The sequence below is a fragment of the Mastomys coucha genome, unplaced genomic scaffold, assembly GCF_008632895.1.
Source record: "Mastomys coucha isolate ucsf_1 unplaced genomic scaffold, UCSF_Mcou_1 pScaffold9, whole genome shotgun sequence".
NCBI lineage: Eukaryota > Metazoa > Chordata > Mammalia > Rodentia > Muridae > Mastomys > Mastomys coucha.
In genome coordinates, this window is record NW_022196915.1 from 49,793,108 (window position 1) to 49,819,607 (window position 26,500).

The 26,500-nt window shown below is 45.8% G+C and overlaps 1 protein-coding gene across 1 annotated transcript; it reads right to left on the reverse strand.

Annotated features, from left to right (window-relative positions):
* Window positions 1–378: 378 nt before the first annotated feature.
* Window positions 379–26,500, reverse strand: Fdft1 (farnesyl-diphosphate farnesyltransferase 1). The gene is made up of 8 exons (XM_031362975.1): window positions 26,227–26,500; window positions 19,193–19,290; window positions 17,922–18,105; window positions 13,511–13,639; window positions 10,850–11,041; window positions 6,323–6,499; window positions 5,179–5,331; window positions 379–946 (listed from the first exon to the last, which is right to left on the reverse strand). Exons 1-8 carry the CDS (start codon window positions 26,323–26,325, stop codon window positions 728–730), a joined length of 1,251 nt encoding a protein of 416 aa, XP_031218835.1. The 5' UTR covers window positions 26,326–26,500; the 3' UTR covers window positions 379–727.

The following is a 26,500-nucleotide window of genomic DNA, read 5'->3' on the forward strand; positions in this document are numbered from 1 at the left end:
GTCACAGGGCAGCCCTCAGCCCCTTCCCAGTCCCTGCTAACTGGCTGTTGCAGTGACAGAGAACCCTGTCCTGAGATCACTATGCCATCTGATTGAGCTTTCAGGTGAGCCACACTGGACAAACTCGGTCATTACAAGGGATGTTAGTTTGTTACCTTGTGTTGGACCTTATGCATTACATGCTATTACAAAAATCTCAAGATCAAAAGCCTTTACTGGAGGACATGCTTCTGACAAGTGGCCAATGGCACCGATGACTGATTAAGCTTGGGTGAGAAAGCCAAGCCTGCACTCGGGAAGCTTGGCAGCATCACCTAGAGTAAGGATGATTAACACCTTCCACTGTCAAACTGATGAGAAAGATAAAGACCAGACAAGTCACTTCATTTTCTATTGTCATACGTATTCAAAGGCTGTTTCAAATTAAATAAATTCAATCAGCATTCTAGCCAGGTTCACTAGGATCTTGTGACCATCACACGTGGCCATTCCATCTAAAGTGCAGCAGTCAGCATGCTGCCAGTGGCTACAAGTGGCAGAGGGACCATGACCCAGCGAGCACCAGGCTGCTGAGGGCAAGGCATCCTTTCCTCTGCAGAGTTCCTAAAGGTCCCACATTCAGTTCTCCAAAAGATTAGAGCAGGAGGAAAACCAAGGGAAGTCAAAATCCAGCTGGAGGAAAAGAAAAACCCACTTCATGTGAATTTCCACTTCCAGATAAACAAAATCAGTGTTCTCTCTGGACATAGTCCTCTGTGACCTGGGACAGGGTGCTCAGGTACTGCCAGCTCAGGGCAGCCAAGAGCATAATAAATGACAGGTAAATGGGGGAGTAGTGGCTTCGGGAGATGAGCTGGCAGTTGGGAAGATTCTGTGTCCTGATGTTGGAGATGATCTGCTTGGTTTTGCTAGAGGATGGGTCTGAGCTGGGGATCCGGTGATAAATCTGTTAAGGAGAGAAGAAAAGCTACTTAGCACTGCCTCCAGTACTTTATAGACATTTTCCATGGATTCTTCTAACAATCCTGAACAGGTAGGTGCTTTAGGTCATGTCACCAATGACGAAAACAGGTTCTGAGAACAGGAGTCACTTGTTACTCTCTGATAAGGCTGAAGCACCACCTAGGCCCAGTGAGCAAGGAAGTGCACTGCACATATCTCACCAAGGAGCCACTAAGTGGCCCGGAGAGCAGCCACTGCACAGCTTCAGATACAAGATTCCTCACAGCAGTGGGCATGGAGTGGGTGCCTGGTGTGTGTAGATTTAGTCAGGTTGACCAAAAAAACATGTGTTGGATGGGGAAGACTCTAGTCTCCAATAGAGAGATAGCTCAGCAGTTAAGAGATCTATCTGTTCACATCACCCATATGAAGGCTCACATCTGAAACTCCAGGTCCAGAGGATCCACCACCCACTTCCTGCCTCCATGGGCACTGCACACACACAGTGCACAGACATACATGTAAGCAAAACACTCATGCGCATAAAAGAAAACATAAGTAAATCTTTGTAAATAGAACTGGAGCTAGAGAAATGTCTGAGTGGTTAAGAGCAGGTGTTGCTATTGCATGGGACTGGATTTGATTCCCAGCACCTAGATGGTAGCTCAAAACCATCTGTACCACCAGCTCTGGGGGGCACACATGGTGCATACACATACATAGAGGCAAAACAGTGATACACTGTAAAACAAAATAAATCTAATACCAGAGAGATAGCTCAGTGGGCAAAATTTGATGGAAAGATACAATTAACTCCTGCAAGGTCCTTCAGCCTGCACTTGTGCAATGGTGAGCATGTGCTCACACAAATAAATATGAAATAAAGCAGCGATGATGATGATATCAATTTTTCATTTATAACGGATGTTTTTTCCACAAAGGTCATACTAAATTTTCTTCTTTAATTTTTTTATTAAAGTCAGAGCTTTGCTTATAGTGCTCAGGCTGGCCTTAATGTCTGGTCTTTCTACCTCAACCTCCCACATGCTAGGACTACATGAATACAATACTATACTTGCCTTTGGGGGGGAATTGTAAAGATGTATTTTTAATGTTTATCGGTGTTTTGCAGTGTTTATTGGTGTTTATGTATGTTATGTGTATCGTGTGTGACTGGTGCCTGTGGTAGTCAGAAGGGGGCATTTTGAATCCCTTGGAACAGTTGTGAGCTGTCATGTAGGTGCTAGGAATTGAACCCCAGTCCTGTCCAAGAGTGAGTGTACTTAACTGCTGAGCCATCTCTGTAGGCCCTATTATTCTTTAAAGCTAAGTATAGGGGGCTCAGTGGTTAAGAGTATTTGTGGCTTGTGAAGAGAACCTAGGCTCAGGTTCTGGCATCCACATAAAGAGGCTCCCAGCCACCTGCAGGGACTCACTCACTCACTTCCGGCCTCTGCAGGAACCCACTCCATACATGACACTCACACAGATATGCACACAAATGCAAAAACAAATAAAATAATTTAAAACTATTTTAAAGTTCTGCTTATCTCAGCACTACAAACAGGAGTGTAGTAGTGCCCACACTCCACTTCTTACCCACAGGCTGGGGCCAGTCCTTCCTGCTCTCTCCCCGCCCATAAAGGCTAGGCCATGCCTGAAGAGGATGGGGCTGGTCTTTTCTTTCCTTCTGGAAACTGGGGGTGGGGAGGATGTTATTTCACTATGCACTTGCATAATATGCTGCCTTGCCACAGGCCCCAAAAAGTAGGGTGATTAGTCACAGGCTGGAACTCCCAACACTCAGCCAAAATAACGCATTCTCTTTGTAAGCTAATTAACTCAGGTATCCATTATAGTGAGGGAAGGCCAATGAGGTCAGAACAAGATGCTATTCAACTGCATTCCCCCTTCTGTACATGTCCTCCCTTCTGCAGAATGAAGTCCTGCATTACTGGGTCTGAGACTAATGCAGTTATGAAAGCACAGCTAGGCCAGTCTGGATATGTGAGGGCTCTAGGGTGTCCCAGGGCTCCATGATTAAGGAAGATGGCAATGTGACTTAGAGTTCACATCCAAGGCTTTAAGCTGGGACCTAAAACATGAAACATCTCCATGACAGGAAAACAGATGAAGAATGAACACAGAGCAGCCCAAGGCAGGCAGGCTCAGAGGCAGGGAAAGGAGAGAGTATGTAGCACCATCAGAGTCATCACCAAGACAGGAAAGCAAAGGGCTCCAAGGAGAAACGAGCCATAGAGTCAAATGACTTGGAGGCGGGCAGATTGTGATTTAAAACAAACTGTTATTGGGCTTATCCCTAGAAAGACCATCAAAATATTTCTTCCTCTTCTGGGTTATACACACTCTAGTGCTAATTTGTACAGTTAAGGATGCCCCAAGAGAAAAAAAAAAAAAAACGGGCACAGGAACATAAAAACAACGGCCCTTGCCAAGGAAGGAATTCAGTTTGGCAGAGTAGGGGATGCAAGTTTCCGGGTGTTGCCCAAGATAGCAGGGAGAGTTCCTTGGCTGACAGATATGCAAGCTGTCCACCTGTGCTGGGGGACAAAAGCCTACATACACTGCACCTCTCCGTAGGCATTAAGGGCCTCTCGGAAGCCTCTTCCTGGTACATTCTCAGTTCATCTGAGGAGAGGCATAACCTCCTTTAAGTACAGAATTGATCTGTGAGGAGAAACAAGATTGGATCTAGCTGGTATCTAGACATCTGCAGATCAGCCTACCATAGACCTCATATAAATCTTGACTGGTTGACTGACTTTGAGACAGCGCTACAGCTGGGCAGTGGTGGCACAAGCCTTTAATCCCAGCCCTTGGGAGGCAGAGGCAGGTGGATTTCTGAGTTTGAGGCCAGAATGGTCTACAGAGTGAGTTCCAGGACAGCCAGGGCTACACAGAGAAACCCTGTCTCAAAAAACCAAAAAAATTTAAAAAAGAAAAAAATAAACCAAAGAGACAGTGCTACACAGCTATGGCTGGCCTCAAATCTGCTATACAGGTGAGGATGACCTTGAACTCCTGATCCTCCTACCTCTCCAATGGTGGGATTATAGCCATATTCCACCCTGGCCGGTTTATATGGTAGGTGCTGGGGAATCAAACCTAGAGCTTCGTGTATGCTAGGCCAACACTCTACCAGCTAAGTTATAGTTCCAGGCAGCAAGTCTTCATTATAAAACATCACTGGGAAAATCTCCATAAGGCTGACATGAATGCTCAGATTTTAATGTTTGAACTTTACAATTTTGATTTTTTTGTATCAACTTAAATATTAATACAACCTTTACCTTGCATTTCACTAAAGTAACTTTAAAGAAAATTAGAAACCCCAGATCAGAAGTCAGGGAGCTTTCTCTTAAAGGGCTGGAAGCTATTTTTAGCTATGTGGGCTACTCTGTTGTAACTACTCAACTCTGCCCTGAAGTTGCAAAAGAAAGCAGCCAGATAAGGAGGGGATACAGTGGCAGAGTTACAGCAGCAGCACTCACACAAACACTGCGCCACCTTTGCCCTCAAGCTCAGCCACCAGCAGCACTTACTCCTAACAGTCAAGAAAAGCACAAAATAGAACACGAACTCTAGTGCTCATCAACTTTTCAAAAATGACTTTCTAAAATTACGGATCAGTAAGGCAGGTAATTCTGCCTGTAGCCCCAGCACTTGGTGGTTGAGGAAGGAGGTCATAGTGTGTTTAAGACCAGCCCGAGCAGAGTATGTTCCAGTCACACACAGCCACCTCCACATGCTGGCACAGCTTGGAGAGGTAGGTTTTGCTTTACACGGTGGTTTTGGCATTTGAAAAAGAGTTGCAGGAAAACAAAACAACAACAGAATAAAAGCAAAGCCCATTTAAGAACTGACTGCAACTTCATAGTCTTACTTTGTCTACATTGCCCACTGCAGTTTCTCAAGTGAAGTCTGTGATATGACAGAACATACCAGACTGACTGTCAGGACCTGAGTATTTACAATCTGAGATTCCCTCAGCCATGCTCTGCTTTAGCTTCCAAAAGCCTCCAGGGCACATCCTTCACCCAGCACACAAGCTTGGTTGGCCTCGAACATCCTCTCACAACTCAGGAAACATGATTGTTCCTAGAGGCTTCGGCACACAGCCTTGTTTCATGTCATCGCTAGCGTCTTGCAGGGTTCTCTGTGTGTGTTTTCCAATAAGGGATACCAACATTACCAGGAAATTAAATAAGAACCCACCTCTTCTATATACCGGTATATGATAGCTTTGACAGCAGGCATGTTGGTGGCATCCATCATGAGGGTAACGGCTTGCCCCTTCCGAATCTTCACTACTCCTTTGAATACCTGCTGGTTATTGTAACAGGCAGCCAGTGTAGCAATGGCCATTACCTACAGGCAACAGGAGAGGGGAGAATCTCAGTTCATTGCAGAACAAAAGGCACTCCATGTGCTCATAAATTAAATTAGCGAAGACTTTCTGTGGATGTGCCAAAGAGCCAATGTGTACCACCAGCCAAGCAGCAGTACCCAGAGAGTAGGCCAGTACTAGAAGGCTCTGCCTTTCTAGCTCCCCCATACTCAACAACACGGTTATTTAAATTAGCCTGTCATTTAGCCACAACAATTCAGTCTTATTTACAAACACAAGTAAACCCAACATTTTCCATATTAAAGTAGTGTATTTCAAAATAGTTATCTGGAGAGCATTTTGAACTTTATCCTCTTATGGATATAGCCATATACATTAAGAACGGTGTGAGATGAGAACAAGGGGAGGGAGAGGGCCATGGCTTCCTGTGCACAAAGGGAAAGGACTCTCGGGCTGATGGAAACCTAAGACAGCCATGCAGATTTAGCTGAGAGCCTTTACAACTGTCAGGACAAGACCAAGCCAAGCTTCTGAGTGAGGTAATATGGAAGTAACTGGTAAAGGCAATTAATAAGTCTCAGAATATATAGCTTCTGGTCTCCAGGAGCAGACGCTGCTATCGTGAGTACGTGTGTGGGCAATGTGGGATACCAGCAATCTAACTCAGGAGGTTACCTGGTGGCAAGTGCCCTGGCCTGCTGGCCTGCTTAACAGCCTCACTCAGTTCAGCCAGCATGCTGGTCATCTAAGCTGAGGCCCAGGCTTGACTAGCATAATCATCTAGCTAGTTTAGAACAGTTGTTGGAAAAAGGGTAAACCCAGAAGGAAGCTTCTGGAGCAGCCAACCTTGTTCCTGAACATGACGCAAGGACTCTGCTGTAGCTCCCTACCTACTCCCAAGAAAGGTAGTGCATGTTGCTAAGGAACCATGTCCCTGAACACAACAGAGCAAGACAGAAGCTACATTCTACCAGCCCTAGCACCCTACTCTTTTAGCACCCCACTCCATACCTGTGGAATAGCACAGAAGTTAAACACACTTTGGTTCCGGAGCCTTGACAGGTAGGTGATAACGTCAGGGATATGTTGTAGGGCGTTGGTTATGAGTTCATTCAAGCACTGCACTGCCACATCTATGTTCTCTGGCTTAGCAAAGTCTTCCAGCTTCTTAACATATCTGCCCCACACCTGGTCAGTCAGCAAGCACAGAACAAGTCAACAGGTGGAGAACTTACATGTATTCTAAGATTTCCTGTGGGAGCTGAAAGGGTTCAATGTAGACCATTTAGCATGCAAGCTTAGCATGTGTGGAGCCTGGGTTCCATACTCAACATCAAAACCCAGCAGCAAAACATGAATGAGCTGTGCTATGTACAATGAAGTCGGTTCCCTGTTCACTGAGATCCAGATGTTTTAGGCTTCAGGTAGCAGCTACTTATAGTGTGCCTAGTCAAGGTGCCCAATGAATGACAAGAGACGCAGGGTAGCCCATGGGAAGGCTCCCTTCCTTATAGATAATGCAGTATGCTCCAAGCAATACCATAATGACTGCAGCACATAGAGGCCTCCTGCTAGCAGGGAGGGCGTGAGTCTATTACTGAACAACCCCAGCTACTAAAAGTCTACTCTAGCACCACACAGCAGACTGTTCCAAACCCCATTCCGCTAACGATGCTGTTCAGCAAGAATGTGTAGAAAAATAAGCAACTGCATGGCAGGGCCATCACCTCCCTAAGCTGTAGACACCTGAACTTAGAACTGGGTTCTCAGACCCCTCACTTCCAAAATGTGAAGAGTCCAGGAGTTCTGGCATAGGGGTGCCTTGTTTTGTCTTTTCTTATTGTTTGTTTGAATCCAGAACCTCATTAAGTAGCCTCAAACTCCCAGCCTCCCAGTGTCTGCAATACTGAGATTATAGGTATATGGTCACCCGACCTGACCTGGTTTCATGAGCTTTAATTTGAAATCATGGAATGTGACTTACTTATTAAAGATCTATTTTATATATATATACTTTATGTGTCTATGTGTGAAGTGCTGCATGTATGCGGGTAGTAGGAACCAAATTCGGATCCTGTGAGAGCACATCAGGCGCTCTGAACTGTTGAGCCATTGCTCCAGCACCATGTTATCCATTCTTAATATGCACCCAAATCTACCCAGACAAAAGGTACCAGATGTTTTGCAGAACCCACAAAACAAAACGAAACAAAAACTTAATGAATGTATGAATGAACTTGCTTTAACAATTTACTGACATGACACAGGATAAGTCTATTCAATCTATATCCTACTCATAAAATTATTTTAAAGTAGAGCTAGGTTTATTGTTTTAAAATATATTATGAATTCCCAAAAGTTGAACTTAGGGCCTCATGCACACTAGGCAAGGGTTCTATCATTGAACTATATTCCCTACCTAAAACCTTCCTTGTACACATAAAATATCAGGTCACATCTAAACATGATTAATACTTAATATAAAACACTCTTCAAATTTACCTCCCCCCAACCCCCACCAACCAAGTTTGCTCAAATTTAAACAAGATCCACATCCAACATACGCTAGGTCCCATCGAGTGCCGTGGCCGTGAACTTATTGAAGACAAGGGTGTGTCACGTCCTGGAAGCCTTCTCATCTTTCCTGTTTCTTTGACTTAATCCCAATAGTGCTCACTCACTCTGCTTTTCTTGTAAATGATAAATCTGGCAAAAACACTTCACTAATGATCTGTGTTGTGTCATTTGCCTAAGCTGTGCCTCCTGGGAAAATCGCAGCTCATACATACTTCCCGACACCCAGCAAGCATCAGAGCCAGCAGGTCTACAAGAAAGCTCTCCTAGTTCAGATGGCCACTGCAAGCCCCAAGTTGTCCCCTGTTCAGTGCTCATCAGGAAGGATGCAGTCAAGCTGTGGGAGAAGGGGCGTGGAGGCTCCCTGCCCTCCCCACTGGACCACCGACAGGCACCTCCACTTACTCAAGCTATTAAAACTGAAGCCCTGTCCGTCTGGGGTTTTGATGGAAACCTTATCATGGAAACAATATAAATGAAATCTATGCCAGTGGGGGCCAATTCTATCTCCAGTCCTTCCCTGCTCTGCTGCACCTCTCTCTGTCAGTTTTCCTTGGAGGAATCTATCGCAGTCACAGTGGATACAGTGAGATCCCCAATCCTCTACTTACAAACTGTTAGGAGCACACAGCCATTAGTAATCTGTTTGCAAAACTCCTTTGGGTCTTCAAAAGCCCCCAACCTTAGTATGAGAAGGCCAAGGCAGGATGAGCATGAGTTTAGGTCAGCCTGGGCTACAGAGTGAGATCTTGCTTCAAAGATGTAAAATAAAAGATCTCAAAGGCTTTAGGAGGTTTATACCAGAAAACAAGCACTGAGCATATAGGCTTACTATAAATCAAAGATTATATGAGCACAGGCTCTTGCCTATAAAACCTAGCAGCTTTATGCTGTTGGGTTTATGTAATAACAGGAGTTTTTGTTCACTTTTTTACAGAACCTGGTATCAAGCCATAGTCTCCCATGGACTAGCAAACACTCTGCCCTGAAGCAGATCCCCAGGCCCCTCTCAATTTCAGTATTTCAATACCAATTTATTTAGGTTTATTTGAGTGTTTACTCAGGCCAGCTTTGAAGTAAAGTTTCCAGCCTCAACCTTGAGGGCCGTGGGACTGCAAGAAGGTATCACCATACCCAGCTCTGGTATAAAGTTATTTTATAACGGGATTACCTTTTCTTCTCTCCTTTTTTCTTACCACCCACTCCTCCCGCCACCCCAGACCACAATTGGTGCTAGGGATCTAAACCACAGCCTCAAGCATGCTCAAAAGTATTGTGCCTCTGAGCTGCTCCTAAAACCGCAACATGGTTACAGAAAAACTGTAGAAAACCCTTAAACTGCAGCATAGCAATTTCTACAATTTGGTTTTCTCACTGGAGATGACTCCACAGTAGTGCGCTCTTTGTATCCTTACTCTCCTGTGACTAGACACTGGAAAGTTGAGAAAGTTTACCTTTACACATAATGCTACAATAAATTGCTTCTCAGGCAGCACAATGCCCTGAGGTCTTGCCTAATAAGAAATGGCATCAGGCTGGTGAGATGGCAGCTCAGCAGGTAAGAGCATTGACTGCTCTTCCGAAGGTCCTGAGTTCAAATCTCAGCAACCACATGTTGGCTCACAACCACCCGTAATGGAATCAGATGCCCTCTTCTGGTGCGTCCAAAGACAGTCACAGTGAATTATGCTGGAGTGAGCGGGGCTGTCCTGAGTTCAATTCCCAGCAGCCACATGATGGCTCAAGGCCATCTGTACAACTACAGTGTACTCATACAAATAAAGTAAATAAATCTTAAAAAAAAAAAAAAAAAAAGAAAAGGCATCTAATTGGTCTTCCTTTTCAGGCTGTTTGAGCTGACATCAACACTGAGGACTGGATGTTTGCCTCATTTCTGTCACAGCTGCAGCCTGTAGTGCAGGCAGGCTCTTCTACTTCACACCACAGGCTGAACAACTGCTGCTCCCGAGTCACAGGCACATGATTCATCTGTCTGTGAGACTGGGCCAGGAAGGTCAGACTCCTCCCTCTTCCTGGGTGGCCATAGATGCCTGGGCGCCATCTGACAAGGCCTCTACCACTCTCCACTGTGCAGGCATCACAAGGTGAGAGCCAGGCAGGAGCCCTTCTCAATCTGTCTGCTCACATCACCTCGAACGGCAACCCCCACTCTCATTTTGCTGTGATGTGGCTTGTCTCTGTTCTCACAATCTCAGTACCGACAAGGCTGAGGCTGGAGAATCTTAGAGTTCAAGCCTTGTCCTTTTATATCAGAATATAAATTTTGCATCTGTTATATACATTGCAAATTTCATCATTTTGTGACTTTTTTTTTAATCTAAAAGCACTTGGCTTTAGAAGAACATTTTATAAAAAGCAAGAGGAAATCCTGGAGTGAACATGGTAAACAATTATGGAATACTCAAGCCTTTTTTCAAAGCTCATGGTTTAATTAAATTGTTTCTTGTATAATGGACATCTGTAGTTTTTTTCTCTACCTAGTACCCATTCTGCCTCCACCCCTGCCCCAAGAGCTGGAGATTTGAACTCACAGCTTTGCATGCTCTTAGCATGTATGATTCCATGAGCCACGACTGCAGCACCTTCTGTCCCTTACTGTCAGAGACTTCTTGGTCAATCCATCCCATTTGTGTTGGGAACACCTATAATGCAGGTCTACAGTCAGAGGACTCAGGCTGTGGCTATCTACAGGAATAGACTCAGGGAAACACCTGAACCCCAAAAGCTAAGGTGTTAAGTTGGTTTGCCTGAGATATATCTGTGGCTTGGAGGAAGTCTGCCCAGAAAAGAGAAATGGGTGAAAGCCATTCAGAGCCTGAATCCCTAGATCAGTCAGTCTACCCAAAGCAAATGACTTATTTTAGTCACTTGCAACCACTGGGTTGGATGATTCATTTTTCAGAGTCTAAAACTGTTTTCCCAAGGACCCCAATTATCAGTTACCTCTTCAGGCCAAAACTTTCTTCCTTCTTGTTGGTCTTCCAGATAATCACGAATGATATTTGTTTTCTGCAGGAACAGACCCATTGAGTTGGCACACTCTATGTCTTCACCAACTACGGGGTCTTCAAACTCTGAGGCAGAGAATAGACGAGAAAGGCCGATTCCCACCAGCCCAGCAACGTAGTGACAGTACTGCAAAAGATTATTGTGTAAAGTACTTTAATAATGACACAGCCTTGCTAGGATCTGTAGCTACAAAACAGCAAATTGAGAGCAGAATGCCCGAGCTCTTCTTTTTATTAAAACACAACAAAAGCACATACACAAACAAGAGGTCACTACACTGTGTTCCTGAGTCCCTGTGAGCACTCTGCAGGCAGACACCAGAGGACCTACTGTCATCATCTCCACTGCACAGACGAGGAAACAGTAGTCAGTGACCTGACCATGATCACTCATCTGTGAGGCCCAGGGCTATGACCCAAAGGTGTCTGTCTGTCTGTGTATCTGTCTTCCCTTTTCTTTTCGTATTAGGGTTTGAACTGCAGAGCCTTGCTTTTTTGTTTTGTTTTGTTAAGGCAGATCTCACTTATTTAACTTTTGCCATATTCTGTAGCCCAGGTAGGCCTCAACCTCGAGTCCCTCCCACCTAGGCATCCACAGTAAGCTGAGGTTATAGGGTAGGCAATGATAGGTGGTGAAAACGGTGTTAACTATGAATCCAGCCTTACCAACAGTTCTGACAAGGTCTCACCAAGATATTTGACAAATATAATGTTTAACTGCCAAAGAAGTTCCTTCCTGTGAAAGCACCCTGCCCCCACCCTCTGAGAAGGACATGCTGCTGCTGACAGTCACATGCCATCTACAGACCACATATTGGAAAATACGTCTGCACCTATAATGCTAAGAAAAGTGCGTTTCGGGAGCTGGAGAGATGGCTTTGTGGTTAAGAGCACTGATTGCTCTTCCAAAGATTGAAATCCCAGTTGAAATCCCAGCAACCACATGGTAGCTCACAACCATCCGCAATGAGATCTGATGCCCTCTTCTGGGGTGTCTAAAGACAGCTACAGTGTACTTACATATAATAATAAATAAATCTTTTTTAAAAAAAAAGAAAGAAAAGTGTGTTAAGATAACAGTTCTTGGATAGAAACACTTCTAGAAGAGACCCATAATCCATCTGCCTTTTAAAGCTGAAGGGAAAATAATTCAATTACATTCAGTTGTATCTGGCTGGAACTTCCTTCCACATGTATAATGTGCAGATGGAAGGGGTTGGCATAGAGTCATGCCAGGAGCTGGCTAGGACTCTTAACTGTTCACTGACATTCAGAAACGGATCCAGTGCCCATCACACAATGACTAACTCAGACAGCAGAGGCCGAAGTTCCAAAGACATCCTTCGAAGTCTCACTGTGTAACTAGCCTTTCTCTGTCCTGGAATTCATTATGTAGACCAGGATAGCTGCAAGCTCAGAGAGATCTCTGTCTCCTGAGTGCAGGGGTTAAAGGCATGTGCCACCATGCCTGGCCATGCTTGGGGTTTTGTCTCTGTTTTGTTCAGTGCTGAGGTCAAAGCCTAGGGCCTGACTACATCTCCTGGACCCACACTGACTCAATGAATATGTCAGTCTACTTCAAGATCTGAACCTAAGCATGGTAAGAAATACAAAACACATAAACTCTCTAGGTCTTTAAGAGGTCAACGCATTAGTGAGCAAGCCACTCCTATGTTGGTTCCTTTGTCCAGATAAACAATCTATTGTAGCCTACCAACTCCTAGCCTGGCCTATACCCCACACTGCTGGTAAGGAACAAATTCTGGCCAGGCAAGCTATTACTGTATTTGTTTCATGCCCCCTCTCCCCACTCTCCCAGGAATATGGACCTGCCCACAGAGGGAAGATGTACCATGGCTACAGAGACAGCTCAGCTCGCCATTCGTCAGCAGTTGCTATGGCTTCAGTGTTGCTCTAAAAGCACAGTGCAACGGTGTTAAGGTAGGGATGCCTCACAGGAGGGAGATGGAGGCCATGAGAGCTCCATCCTTTCAAATGGATGAGTGAAAGTTATAAATGAGCCTGTGGCTAGAACTCCGTCTCTTGTTCTCTTGAACTATCTGGACAGTTACATGGACCTCTCTGGATATGGCTAAACTTCCCAGACATTTTAGAAAGAAGGCATGAAAAACTTGGATACATCTAATGTATCCTCCTCTCTTTTTCTTCTTTGGCAATGCTAGGGATCAAGCCCAGGGCCTTAGGCATGCTAGGAAAGCTCTCTACCACTGAGCTGCTCCAAAAACAAAAGAAGAAATAGCTCCTCTGATGACTCCCACACTAAAGCAGGCACATACCCAGTAGTCTATAATGGAAAGGAAAATGCCAATGACAAACAAAGCACTGTTTTTAAATTCTGAAAAGCACTAGTATTTCTGTGTTACAGGAACGTATTTGCCCATTTACCTAAATTTTCATAGCAACTTGGGGACAATCTAACAATTCACTTGGCAACAGTACGCCCTGTGGGGCATGTACTGTCACTGACAGAGCATTCAACTGTAAGCTAAGTGGTTCTGAGGACTACTCTGAGCTTCACCATGGGGACAGCTGGCCATCTACATAGCAGATGTGGACCCTGACTACAGATACTAACCTTGTCCCAGTCCTGTTTGGAGGTCACATCCTTGTCTACAAATTCTGCCATCCCACACCCCATCCTGTGGCAGATGTCAGCAATCACCGTTCGATATTTCTCAGCCAAATTTCTAAACTCCAGGGAGATCTGAAATGAGACCACAAAAACAATCAATCAAACATACCAGATTACACACTTCATGGTACCAGAGAGAAATGCATGACTCTGTAGAGCTCACAGGCCAGTGATAGGGCAGCCGCTTCCCTGTCAGTCAGGGTCCCCAAGGACTCATGAAGCCAGTGTCTTTCTCATTCCAAGGCCATATCTTTAAATTACTAAAGGAGCTCAGTCTAACTCTGTCTGCTGCCCAGTGCTCTCTTCCTTGTCAGCCCAGGCTCCATATAAGAATGCAGGACTGACTGCTGTGGAAAGACATTGCTACTACACAATTACCTCGCGTTCACAAGAGCATTTAAAAGTTATCAACATACAACACAGTAAGACTTTTGTTTTTATTTTTGAGGCAAAGTCTCATTATGTTGCCCCAGCTGACATCCAATGCACAATCCTCCTGCCTCAGGCTCTCTTCAGGTGTGTGCCACCACAGCTGCCCCCCCCCATGAAAATTTATAAAGCCCTGAACTGTCAACAGGTGATGTTAAGGCCTTATGTGAGAGAGCTGTGTAAAAGAAGCTAGACACATACCTCAGGAAGAACCAAGGGCAGACCAGCTGGCCACAGAGCAGCCATGTCATCTCTGATGAACATCAACTACTAACTCCTCCCTCCTCAAATTACATAAAAACCAGTCTGGTCTTTCAGAACTCTTTTTTTTTTTTTTTTTTTGAGACAGGGTTTCTCTGTATAGCCCCTGCTGTGCTGGTCCTAGAGCAGACCAGGCTGGCCTTGAACTCAGAAATCCACCTGCCTCTGCCTCCCAAGCGCTGGGACTAAAGGTGTGCGCCACCACTGCCTGGCTCAGAACTCTCTTCTTTCTAGGACAGCTGATCCAAGTCAGAGCCAAACAGCAACTCCTACATGAACTGAAACTGTCTAGCACTCTCCCAGGAGTCAAATTCCTGTGCCTCTCCCTTAAGACTGTTCCTAGCTACACTGCTCTGTGGCAAGGGCAGTTCTGTTTATAAGGGAACAGGTCAGTGAGGGCAGGAAAACAAGCACCTCAAACAGGACACTCGATCATCCTTACTGCCTTTTGGATTCCAAAATTTGGAAATTTGGAATGTAATTATAGAACTGAAGCAAATGAAAACAAAAAGTACCCAGTAAACCAGGAACTCTGGCTGAAACCCTGAGGGAAGAAGCTATTTTTTTCCTTCAGGCTCTGCAGTGTGACAAAAGCCACAAGGGGTTCTCCCACCCCAGGGGGACCAAGCCACAAGGAGGGCACACTCTCAGGTCCCTGTATCACTTGCTGGCCATTCCATGGACATGAAGGCACGTTAGGTGACAAGTCTCCTGGGACAATATAGGCCAAATTCCAAACAGGGCAGAGGATTGTGGCGCTTCCATTGACTTTCAAGACAAACTCCTCCCCTTATAGAAAGTCTGGGAAAGGTTATGATTAAAGCTGTTTGGTTGTTCTAACCCTCCCTCCTCCCCACTTTTGAGGCAGGCTTTCATCCCATACTCAAAACTGTCAAACTCGTGGTCCTCCTGCCTTTGCGTCTCTGGAATCACTGATGCATGCCAACATGCCTGGCAATTTTAACCTTTTCCTGTCCTTTCAGGTTTTTTGTTTGTTTTCAGGAAAGTTCACATGTGATGTGCATCAAAAGAGACACAACAGGTCAAGCACAAGGTTTCTGAGCACCCTAGGTCCCAATCCTGAGTCCCTAAGAACTTTATTTTTTTCATACCTCCATTTCTCTCATATGCAAAAATGTAGAAAGTATAGGTGTACCACATACAGTGTAAGTATAAGCCAGGGGTGGTGGCACATTCCAAAGGGGCTGAGGCTGACAAGCAGCAGCACAGGTTCATGGGCTCTCTAGGCCCATGTTGTGCATCAAACAGAGTTCACTTGGCTTATCCCCAAAACAAGAGGTGCATGCAATATTTAGCAAGAGAGAAAGAGGGAGAGAGAAAGAAAGAGAGGGAAAGAGGGAGGGAAAGAGGGAGGGAGGGAGAGAGAGGGAGGGAAGGAGGGGCTGTTCTCTAAACTATATTCTATCTGCTCAGCCTTGACAAGCCTATTTTGCAAGAACCTGGACCCTTTAGCTTTGAGTTTAAATGCCTGGTACCTTAGTTTTGTTTCAAACCAACACCCTTCGGTCTCCTTCCCCTCCTACTGCAGCTGTGTGTAGCACTGAGGTACCTTTTATTCCTAAAGAAAGATATCCCAGGGCCAGTCTTCCTCTACAATCTCTCTGAACATAATTTTCCTTGTCCTCCTGTCTTAAGATGATTACGTGTACTCCCATTCACGTACAAAACACGACTTTGTAATGCTTCACATTCATCAGGACATAAAAGATTAACTAACAGTAACAAGCGGCATCTGGCCTACATTTTCAGCTCCCTTCTCTCTCCCTGGGACAGCTCACTGCTTCTAAACTCTCTTGATCAAACAGGAAGAGATCAAGGATCAATTTACTACTGCTCACCTTTGAAACCTTCCAAAGCAGACTATTCCCTTCCCATTGGATTGCCACACACAGAGACAGCTGGATAGATGAGGATCTGAAAATTACCTAGCAATTACTTTAGCATTTTCACATTTTTGTGTTCTTTCTGGTGGGTAGATGAGGCTACCTTGAATTTTTATGATCCATATAATAAAATTATCCCATGATCAGAAAGTCTTTAAAGGTTATAATGGCCCAACATGAAAAGTAGTTTGGTAGCACACACCTTTAATCCCAGAGCCAGGAGAAACAGAGGCAGGCAGATCTCTGAGTTCAAGGCCAGCCTAATCTACATGGGTAGCCCCATCCAGACTAGCTAGGGCAACATAGTGAAACCCTGCTTCAAAAACAAAAACAAAAACAAAAAACAAAGGAAAATATATTCTTGGAGACAAGTCTGATTACTCAGGAAGTTGGGGTAGGAAGGTTATAAGTTCAAGGGTAGCCTAAAACACAAAGTGAGTTCATGGTCAGTTTGGGCAAATTACTGAGAAACTGTCTCCAAAGGAAAACACAGGCAGGCTGAGGATATGGAGCAGTAATAGTGTACCCAGTGATCAGATGGCCCTGGCTTCCATACCTAGTGCTGAAGAGAAAACCAACAAACCAAACCCCACTTGTGTTACTAAGAAGGTACAAGCAAGTGGGGGTCACAGCACTTCATCTACATTAGGACTCAAAGGCTCACCCGTGAACTTCTATATGGATGTAAGAATAACTGAATTCGCTGGCCATCGGGTACCGGAAAGACACCAATGCACCAGTACCTTCCCTAGAGCTTTAGGAAACCTGCAGCTTTAGTAACCTGCAGACGTCCTATGAACTTTCAGAGCACAGCATCTATATTTTGGTCTTTGGCCCTGAAGATATGACCTCAGCAAGTTGGAAACAGCCCATCTTTCTCAAATCTGGCAGGGCTCCCCTTCTCTTCACCCAACTCCCTCCTATACACAAGTATAGACTAGACTCCTTTATTGTAAAAGTTATATAAGAACTGTTCTCCAAGACTCTAGAACACTTTGCACAAGACAAATGTCCTCTTTTAGGGTGTCAGGGAACACGTGACTTTGCTGAACATAAAAGTTCTAGAAGTGAGGTTCGGGCCCCGAAAGCTTGGGGCTTTACCTTTAATCCATCTCAAGAGTAGATACCTACAGAAAACTTAGCATGCACCAGGCACTGATCTAAGAACCTTATATATAAGAAATTATCCAACTCTTACAGTTCTACCGGTACAGATTGGGCTACTGACTCAGAACTCAATTAAGAAAGTGCCAAAGATCTCACCTCAGCTGCTGCAAAAGCCCACGCCCTGCCCAAAGGTGTGAGCCTTGCTGAGCAGCAACCCTAGGCTGCCAGCCTCACTGCAGGCTACACTACAGTCACCAGGCCCGTGTGATCCAGTCTGGAGATCCACCTTTTTGTCTTTTAATATTTTGACAATTCTTCAGGCCTGAAATGTGAATTTCAGATCTTTCTGTTAAGAATGGACCTGGGACTTCTCAGTAACAACCTGTAGAAAGGGTCACAGCCATGCTGCCCTAAGAGTATCAATACCACCAGAATCGGGGAGCTGTAATTGTCTCTACCGTACAGAGGGAAAACCGAGGAAGGGAGGGGCTGTATACTTCACTACCAATTACCAAGTTGGGATTCCAACCAGAAAAAGTCTGGCTTTGGACTCCCAAGCTGCCCTCAAGCTGTTCACGTCACCTTTCTCTTAGCTCAGAGGCCGACAACTGCACTGCCAGTTATCGACAGCATATGCCCAGAGAGTCCAGTACCGTGGGGAAGTCCTCCAGCACTTGTCGGTCCTTCTCATTGCTCTCGGTGAACCGCCACTCTGGTTCATAGAGGAAAGTGTGAAAGTTGCGCAGCAGGGGAATCTTCTTCTCCACACTGATAGTCATGTCGTCCTCCACCGTGTCCAGGGCTCGGAGAACCAGGTAAAACACACACACCGCGTGCCTGTAAAAAAAAAGCAAAGGCTAGGAACATGCTACCTACCAAGTGGTTTTTGTTTTTTTAACATCTACTTAATTTGTGTGTGTGAGTCAATGTGTATGATGTTGTGTGAGAGAGCATGAGGGTGCCCCAGCACATGTGGGAGGTCAGAAGACAACTTCAGAAAAATCAATCCTCCCTTTCCACCTGTGGGTGCTGAGAACTGAACTCAAGCTGTCAGGCTTGGCAGCGAGCGCTTTTACGGGCCAACCCACTGTCTTTAAAATATGTATTTACATGAATTACATGTAAATCAGGGTGGTGCTCCATGCCTGTCATCTCAACTCAGGAGGCTGAGGTGGGAAAATCTTGAGTTCAGGATAACTGGGACCTTAAAGGGAGACCCTACTTCAAAACCTTAACTAAGTAATTTAATTTGTGCCAGGCCATTTTCTAAAGTTGTCCAGTAACTCTACAGGATTAGAAGTGCCATCAAAGCCTGCCAGACTTAGCACTTAACAATTGTTTTCCTGTCTTAAGTGGGAGTACTGAGCTCTGCCTTATTGATAAAGAGTGAGATGAAACCTAAGCAGGTAGGTGCTACACGGCTCTAAGTACATGGCTCTAAGGGTGCTTTGTACCTAACCTATGCCCAGCAGGGACCAGGAGGCAAATGTTTACAGAACACTAGGACTTTTGCAGATGAACACTTTCCAGCACGAATGCTGTCCCAGGTAAACGGCTCTAAACCTGTGTGCAAAGTGCACAAGAAGTACTTTTTGAAGGCTCAGTAGGCCTGAAATGTAAGGTGGCAAACAAAAGCCAAGAAAAATGTCTAGCCCGCTAACAAGTACAGGTGCCAGGACTAAAAGAAAGTAAACAACAAGGCTGCCCCACCCCCTTCTCTGAAAGGGCCGGCCTAAAAGGACGCTGGTAGTGGCCAGGTGCCTGGAAGGGCATTTGCAAGTAAACACATGGGCAGAGTGGGGGAAGGTAGTTCTGACTAAGCCACAACAAGGAGCCCATAATTCTAAGTGGCATGTTAATGTAGCTGCAGTGATTCAAAGGTTCCTGGAAAAGCGGTCCTCCCGAGTCAGGGCTCTCCACTAACCGTATGTCCCCATCCAGCGCCTGGATAACCGCGGCAAAACTGCGACTGGTCTGATTGAGATACTTGTAGCAGGTCTTCAAGCTGCTGCTGAGCGAGTCCTGTGGGCAGAGAAGACACACGGTGGTGGCAGACGTGGAGCAGGAGTGAGGCTGGGGCAGGCAGCTGGCAGCCGGGCTCCGTGCCCGGGACCAGTCCTTGAAAGGCCAGGCGTTGGGGGACCAGGAGCAGCCCCGTGGGGTTGATCCCGGAGTCTTGGGCGCGGCGACCGGACTCAACACCAAGGTCCGCTTGACCAGAGCCATGGCCTTGGTGCTGCCGGCAGCTGCCATGGGAGTGACGCCCAGAGCCCTTCCTCCATAGGCCCCACTGAGCTGCAAGGCGCCCACCGCAGGGCGGGGATCTGATAGGTCCAGAGAGAGCCTCACTCGGCAACACGTGCAGACCGGGGCCACACCCCCTGCTGCCTCTTGCCACGCCCCTCAGCAGGAACCCCAGCTTACCCTTACTCTGGTGCTTCTCCCCTGTGACAAGCTGTAGGGGGAGAAGAGAGCGCCCAGGAGCAGCTGTGAGAAGCTGGCTTTCCCTCCCTGTGACAGTCTTTCCTAGACTGACTGTGCAGGCTCCTCTAACAACTCTTACCAACTCCCTTTGGTAAACTGAAATGCTCTTTGTATGTGGTCAGTCTTACTATGTAGCTCTGGCTGGCTCGGAAATTGCTGTGTACACCAGGCTGGCCTCGAACTTGCTCGGGCAACCCTTATACATGTGAACACCACACCCAGCAATGTGTCTGTTTTTGCAGTGCCCAACCACGACCAACCACGCTGGTCCACCTCAAGTAATAACCCGTTACCCTCTGAAGCTTTCCTTTATTAATTTCCTGCTCTTGTACATAATCAGGACTGAGGCCAGTTCTAGCCTGAAGAGAGTCTGGCTTTCGACTACTGCTGTACTGCTCTGCTGTCCCTAGTCCTGCTAAGACTGCTGGAAACTTTACAATCCGTGTTCACAGAAGCGCAATACCAGGGATGATCTCTGCAAAGGAAAAACGTTGCAAGGAGCAGGGGCTATGCAAAGCTCACTGTTAACATGCCCCACAAATTTCTTTGCAGTTTCTAGGGCAGTGTTTCTCAATTTGTGGGTCCCGACCCCTTCGGGTGTCAATGACCCTTCACAAGAGTTGCTGAAGACCGTGTTAAAAGCACAGAGATTTACATTACAAGTAGCAAATTTACAGTTAAGAAATAAGCAAAATAGGGTGCTGGAGAGATTGCTCAGTGGGCAAGAGCACTGACTGCTCTTCCGAAGGTCCAGAGTCCAAATCTGTTCAACCACCCATAATGAGATCTGACGCCCTCTTCCGGTGCATCTGAAGACAGCTACAGTGTACTTATTTATAATAATAAATAAATCTTTAGAACTGAGCGAGCAGGGCCCAGCAGGACCCAGCAGGGCTGACTGGAGTGAGCTGAAGCCTTAAATTCAATTCCCAACAACCACATGAAGGCTCACAACCATCTGTACAGCTACAGTGTACTCATATACATAAAATAAATAAATCTTAAAAAAAAAAGAAATAGAGAAATAATGTTATGGTTGTGGGTCAGCACAACGTGAGGAACTGTATTAAAGGGTCACAGCACTAGGAAGGTCTGGAACCACTGGTCTAGCATCTGCTCTCACCAGGACTTGCAAGGAGTGCAAAGGGACAATGGCACTGGGTTTGAAGAGCAGGTTTAGGGAGCACTCTGCACTCAACACTCAAAGCGAACAAGCTACAGGCCTTGAGTCCCGTAGCACTTCTGTTTTGTTTCAGTTTCAGTTATGTTACCTTAAACAGGTCCCTAAAATGAAGGACGGTACTGCTCTCTGAGTGCTGGAAAGCACTCATGGCCATGGACTCCCAGTCTGTTACAGCTACTGTCCCTAGAGCGTCCCAGTTTTTCACTGCTGCCTGAAGCTACGTACACACCCAGAACTCTCCACGAGGGAAACAGGGCTCAAAGGGTACTCAGGGAAAGGGTATAGATGACTCATGAGTGAGGCTCAACGCCCAAGACTGAGGCTCCATGCTCCAGTTGACAGCTACCAGGACCACCCTGCCAGTCCTGCCCTTGTTTTTTAATAAGCCAGGTTTGATTAGGATAGGAAAACCAAAATCTCAGAACCCATGAACCTCAGGCTTGGACATCAGGAAGGTTAATAACTATTAACGTATTACGCCCTACATGCCAAACACAATACAAACATTACCTTTAACCCTTTCTAAATGTTTAAGGATAGGATAGCAGGCTACAGTCCATGGTGTCACATAGGGAGCAGGGATCATACTTTTTAGTGTTTTAAAAAAAAACCACAAGCCTGGATTAGGACCCCAGGATTCCTTAGCAACAATTCTTAAGCAAAACAGCTGAATATATAAACCAAATGAGACACCTGAAGCCTTGCCCTCAATCAATCAGGCTCTGCTGCCAAATAACGTTCAGTTAGCCAAGCATGGTGGGCACAGCTGTGACCCAGTACTTGGGAAGCTGAGGTAAAAGATGAAGAAGTTAGAAGCCGTCTCATCTAGGCTAAATAAACTCCAAGACCTTCCAGCATAAAGGAAAACAGCAAAAAGAAACAAAACCCCTTTCATTCCCAGCCTGGAACTATGGACCCGTAGCTCTCCGTACTACTTTACAGATGATAAACATAGAGATAAAGTTACTGACCAGAACAAGCTTGGCTAAATAGTATGAGTTAGAATTGACACAAGTCAGATCTCCTTAGAAAAGGTCGGCTTCTTCCATTTGGTGGCCTAAGTAATGTCACACAACTTGAATGTGGGGCAATGCATTGAGACATGCTCATGCGCTCAGTAAAAGAAATTATTTGAACTTGATTAAAAAAAAAAAAGATAATGTCTCACTGCCTAGTCAAAAATCTGCCTGCCTGTTCAAAGAGTAAAAGCCTTTCACTACCATGCCTGGCCTAAACTCACATTTATTTTTTGTTACAGAAATAATCAGCTCTCGTGGGGCGGTGGTGGCACACACCTTTAATCCCAGCACTTGGGAGGCAGAGGCAGGCGGATTTCTGAGTTCAAGGCCAGCCTGGTCTAACAGAGTGAGTTCCAGGACAGCCAGGGCTATACAGAGAAACCCTGTCTCGAAAATAATAATAATAATAATAATAATCAGTTCTCAATATTAATAGTTCAGGGTATGCTGGGTAGTGGTGGCACACTTTTAATTCCAGCACTTGGGAGTTAGAGGCTGGCGGATTTCTGAGTTCAAGGCTAGCCTGGCCTACAGAGTAAGTTCTAGGTCAATCAGGGCTACACAGAGAAACCCTGTCTTGAAAAACCAAAAGTTCAGGGTACATATTATTGTTGTTGTTGTTACTTATGAAATATTAAATGAAGGGAAATGAATTTTCCAGCTTGTTTCCACTAATTAGAGGTACTTCGGCCTATTCTTATTTGTTTATTTAGGTAAAGTTCTGCCATGGCACTGGGTTCACAGGCGCCTCCTGCCTCCTCCCCTGGAACAGCACCGGGGGCGAGGGCCTCAAAGGCGCTGGCAAAGTGCTCAGCAAACACGGGCAAGGAATAGCCCAAGCCTTACTTTCTCTGCCCCTTACCATGGCCGCCCACTTCCTGTCAAGGAGGAAACCAAAGCCTCCAGTCTCCAAGGGTCTCACTGGTCCAAGGTCCTCTTTTATAGAGAGGTAAACAGCCCCCACTCTAGATCACAACCCTAAAAATCTGCCTTCCCCTGACCTCGCCACTCCAGCCTCTTGCGACTGCTTATTTCTGTCTGAAACACTGCGTATTTGTCTTACCTTCCTCTCCCAATAAAAGACAGGTTTGACAAGAGCCAGGTCTTTTGCCTAGTTTTTTTTTTTTTTTTAATTACACACACCAGTTTTGGCCTGCTAGCTGGGTTCATGCAACACCTGAACTTTTTGAGTCGAACAGCCTCCAGGCTAAAAAGCAGAGAGATGGCCAGGCCTGGCTGGGCATCCCAGAAGCATACTTAAGAGTTGTGAGGAAAACCACCCTTGTAATCTGCAAAGTGGCAGCAATAAGAATACTTATCCCCTTCAGATTACTAAGAGTGATAAAGCAGTAAGCTGTAAACATGGCCACAAAACTTTGTGACTTCCCATCAGGAAGGCATTTTTCTCTCCCCCCTCATACTTCCCCCTCTCCTCCCCTGATAAAATCTGGGGTCCAATTGGACAGTTAACAGATGTGACTCATGCGGAAGTCTGAAAAGTGTGCATATAGAGGTTTGCTCCTTCCCACTGTCCATGAGTCCCAGGATAAGCCTGCAGGCTCATGAGTGTGTCTCCCCTATTCTGGCTGTAGTCTGCGAACCACCCCTTCATTAGCTACAAGCTGCCTGTCAGCTGAGCAGGCCACAGAGAAATAGATCCAGCTGTCCCAGACAACTGTGAACAGCTGTACTTTAAAACCACTAACCCTGGATAGGATAAAATATACACACAGCATATTTTGCCGCTTAGCCAGTGTTTGGCAGTTCACTAGTATTAGGAAGCAGCATGTGTTGTAAAACCAAACTCCATAGCTTCAGCCCTAAGCTGTGGGATGGTTTGTCCTCAGTAAAAGCTAAGGGAGAAGCTGGTCAGGTGCCGCAGCAGCTTCCGCAGCAGCTTAAGACACTGGCTAAACACGACCGGTGACAGGAGTTCAATTCCTGACTACAAACTCGTAGAGACCCACCTTCATCTCCTTTCCTTGTTGGGATCAAAGGCACGTGTGGCACTATGCCAGGCTCTCTCATCAGTATGCTTAAAGACTATGCATTTTGAAAACGACTTGTCACATGCATGAGGTCAGGTGTGGCAGTGTCCACCTATGGCACCATGTCAGTGCTCAAAGAAATCTTACTGAGCCAAGCAAATATTTATTCACAAAAGCCACAGAGACATCTGAAGGATCTATTTCCTTCGGGCATCCTAATTAGCAGTGATTTCCCTTCCTACTCCTGTAAATTTCCTTACGATAGCCACTACTCTGCCCCACTCAGGCAAAGGCACCTGGTTTAGAAGGCTGGAAGCTTCCTCAAGGCTGGTCTGTTCACCAATTCATCTTCACACATTTCTGACAAGCTACTTTATTCAAGGCAGTCAAGGTATGCTCATGAAGAAAAGATTATTGTTGGCTCACCTTTAATCCCAGCCCTCAGGAGGCAAAGACAGGGTGATCAGAGGCAGGTGGATCTCTATGAGTTACAAGGCTAGCCTGATCTACAAAATGAGTTCCAGGGCTACACATTAAGAGCCTGTCTTGGAAAAAAAAAGAAATCAAATCCAGAATCAAGTAAGAGAACCTTAAATTCTCTCTCTCTCTTTCTCTCTCTTGCTTGCTTTCTTTCTTTTTTTCTTCTTTTTGGTTTTTCGAGACAGGGTTTCTCTGTATACTCCTGGCTATCCTAGAACTCACTCTGTAGACCAGGCTGGCCTTGAACTCAGAAATCTGCCTGCCTCTGCCTCCCAAGTGCTGGGATTAAAGGCATGCGCCAGCAGGGCCTGGCTGAGAACCTTAAGTTGTAAAGAGACTGAAATACAGAATCTTACATCTGAAAGCCGCTTTGGGATTACTGTGTAAGTTAAACAGTGCTAGAGAAAGCGGGATAAGGAAACCTTGCAGGTCAGAATGCCTTCCTCCGTTTCCATAAAACAATTTTGTAACACTTACTTGTTAAGAGTCCTAGCAAGAGAGAATCAGTAGTGACTATCTGGAGAAGGCAGAGAGAATCGGCCTCCCCAGGGGAAATGAACTACCTGTGACTGGAGCTGTCAGGAGACCAAGTTGGATTATAAAGCAGATTCTTTGCTTTTATCACTTACCCTTGCAAGAATCTGGCAATTGTACATCCTTCTCCACTGAAACATACTCTTGGCATTTATTTCCTTTCGGATCCTATCTGTCTATGCTCTTAATCTTAATTACACTGCTATCCATGCTTTTACCCATCAGAGCGCCCATCACCGTGCAGGTGTCTGGGATCTGCTGAATGGCTGAGAGCACTTGTTAGAGCTAAATCTTAAAAAGTGAGAAGGATTCTGAATGAAAAAAGTAAAGTGTTTTTAATAAAGGACACCAACTAAGAATACCTTTAGGGGGCTGGAGAGATGGCTCAGAGGTTAAGAGCACTGACTGCTCTTCCAAAGGTCCTGAGTTCAAATCCCAGCAACCACATGGTGGTTCACAACCATCCGTAATGAGATCTGACACCCCCTTCTGGTGTGTCTGAAGACAGCTACAGTGTACTTACATATAATAATACATAAATCTTAAAAAAAAAAACCTTTAAATAAAATACACTGATGCTTCCAGTGAAGGGGAAAACTTTAAGTTTCTGATGTAACCCACTAAGTTAACTGGATGTGTCTTCATGCAACAGTTACATACTTTTGTTAGAATAAGTATTATTATAGAAGCACGCATTTAAGAAAAGATACAGACTGATGAAATACGAACAAAAATCAAGTTCTGGCCACTCGGCAGCCAATAGCTAGTAGGAACTTGAACACAACAAAAAAGGAAGAAAGCACCCAGGAATAAAATAGGAGCTGCGGGAAGATGAGGAAGCTTACGGGGGAGGAGAGGTCTGAAAACTGGAAGGAGTGGGTGGGTGCGAAGTAAGTTTCATTCCAATGAAGGTAGGCACGATAATTCCTACAGGGTTCCTTATGTTCTCAAAATTTTCCTCAAGCGTGCTCTTTTATCTAATCTCGATTCTAGAACGTACCTATTTAAGTAAAATTAAACTCCAAGCTTGGAGGAACAAAGTACGCAGCCAAATTAACAATAAAAGCAAAGGCTTGAACAGGCAGAAAGCTTTAAAGACAGGTAGGGGGGAGGGCGGGACCTGGCAAGGGGACAGGGCCCATGTGGGGTGCGCGTCCCAGGCAGGGATCCCGCCTTCCTTGGAGACCAGGGTGTCAGAGACCACCCTCAAGAGATCTCTCGTGCGTGGAGCGGCCACAGGCCTGGGAGGGATCAGGGATGCTCGGCTTACCTGGTCCATCTTGGGTATGAAATTCCGCCGGCCTCCCATGCGAAATCGCAGCAGGTTGTAGAACTCCTCCGGGTGGCCTAGACACTTGACGAACTCCATCCTTGCGACTGCGGGGCGCGGGGCTCACCGGTCGGGATCTCCCGCTCCCACCTGTGTTTAGATGCCTGGAGTGGGCAGGGCGAGGAGGCGGGGCCAGCGCCGGACGTCCCGCCCACGTCCCGCCCTCCTCAACCGGCCGCGCCGCTCGCGCCTCCAGGCCAGGACGCGCGGAGTG

Excerpts from the sequence above, each read along its gene's own strand:
- Fdft1 (XM_031362975.1), bottom strand. The coding sequence starts at position 26,325 with ATGGAGTTCGTCAAGTGTCTAGGCCACCCGGAGGAGTTCTACAACCTG. Across the intron at positions 13,640-17,921 it reads TGCTGGAGGACTTCCCCACG|ATCTCCCTGGAGTTTAGAAA; the intron begins GTACTGGACTCT and ends GTCTCATTTCAG. Across the intron at positions 5,332-6,322 it reads ACTTCTGTGCTATTCCACAG|GTAATGGCCATTGCTACACT; the intron begins GTATGGAGTGGG and ends TGTTGCCTGTAG.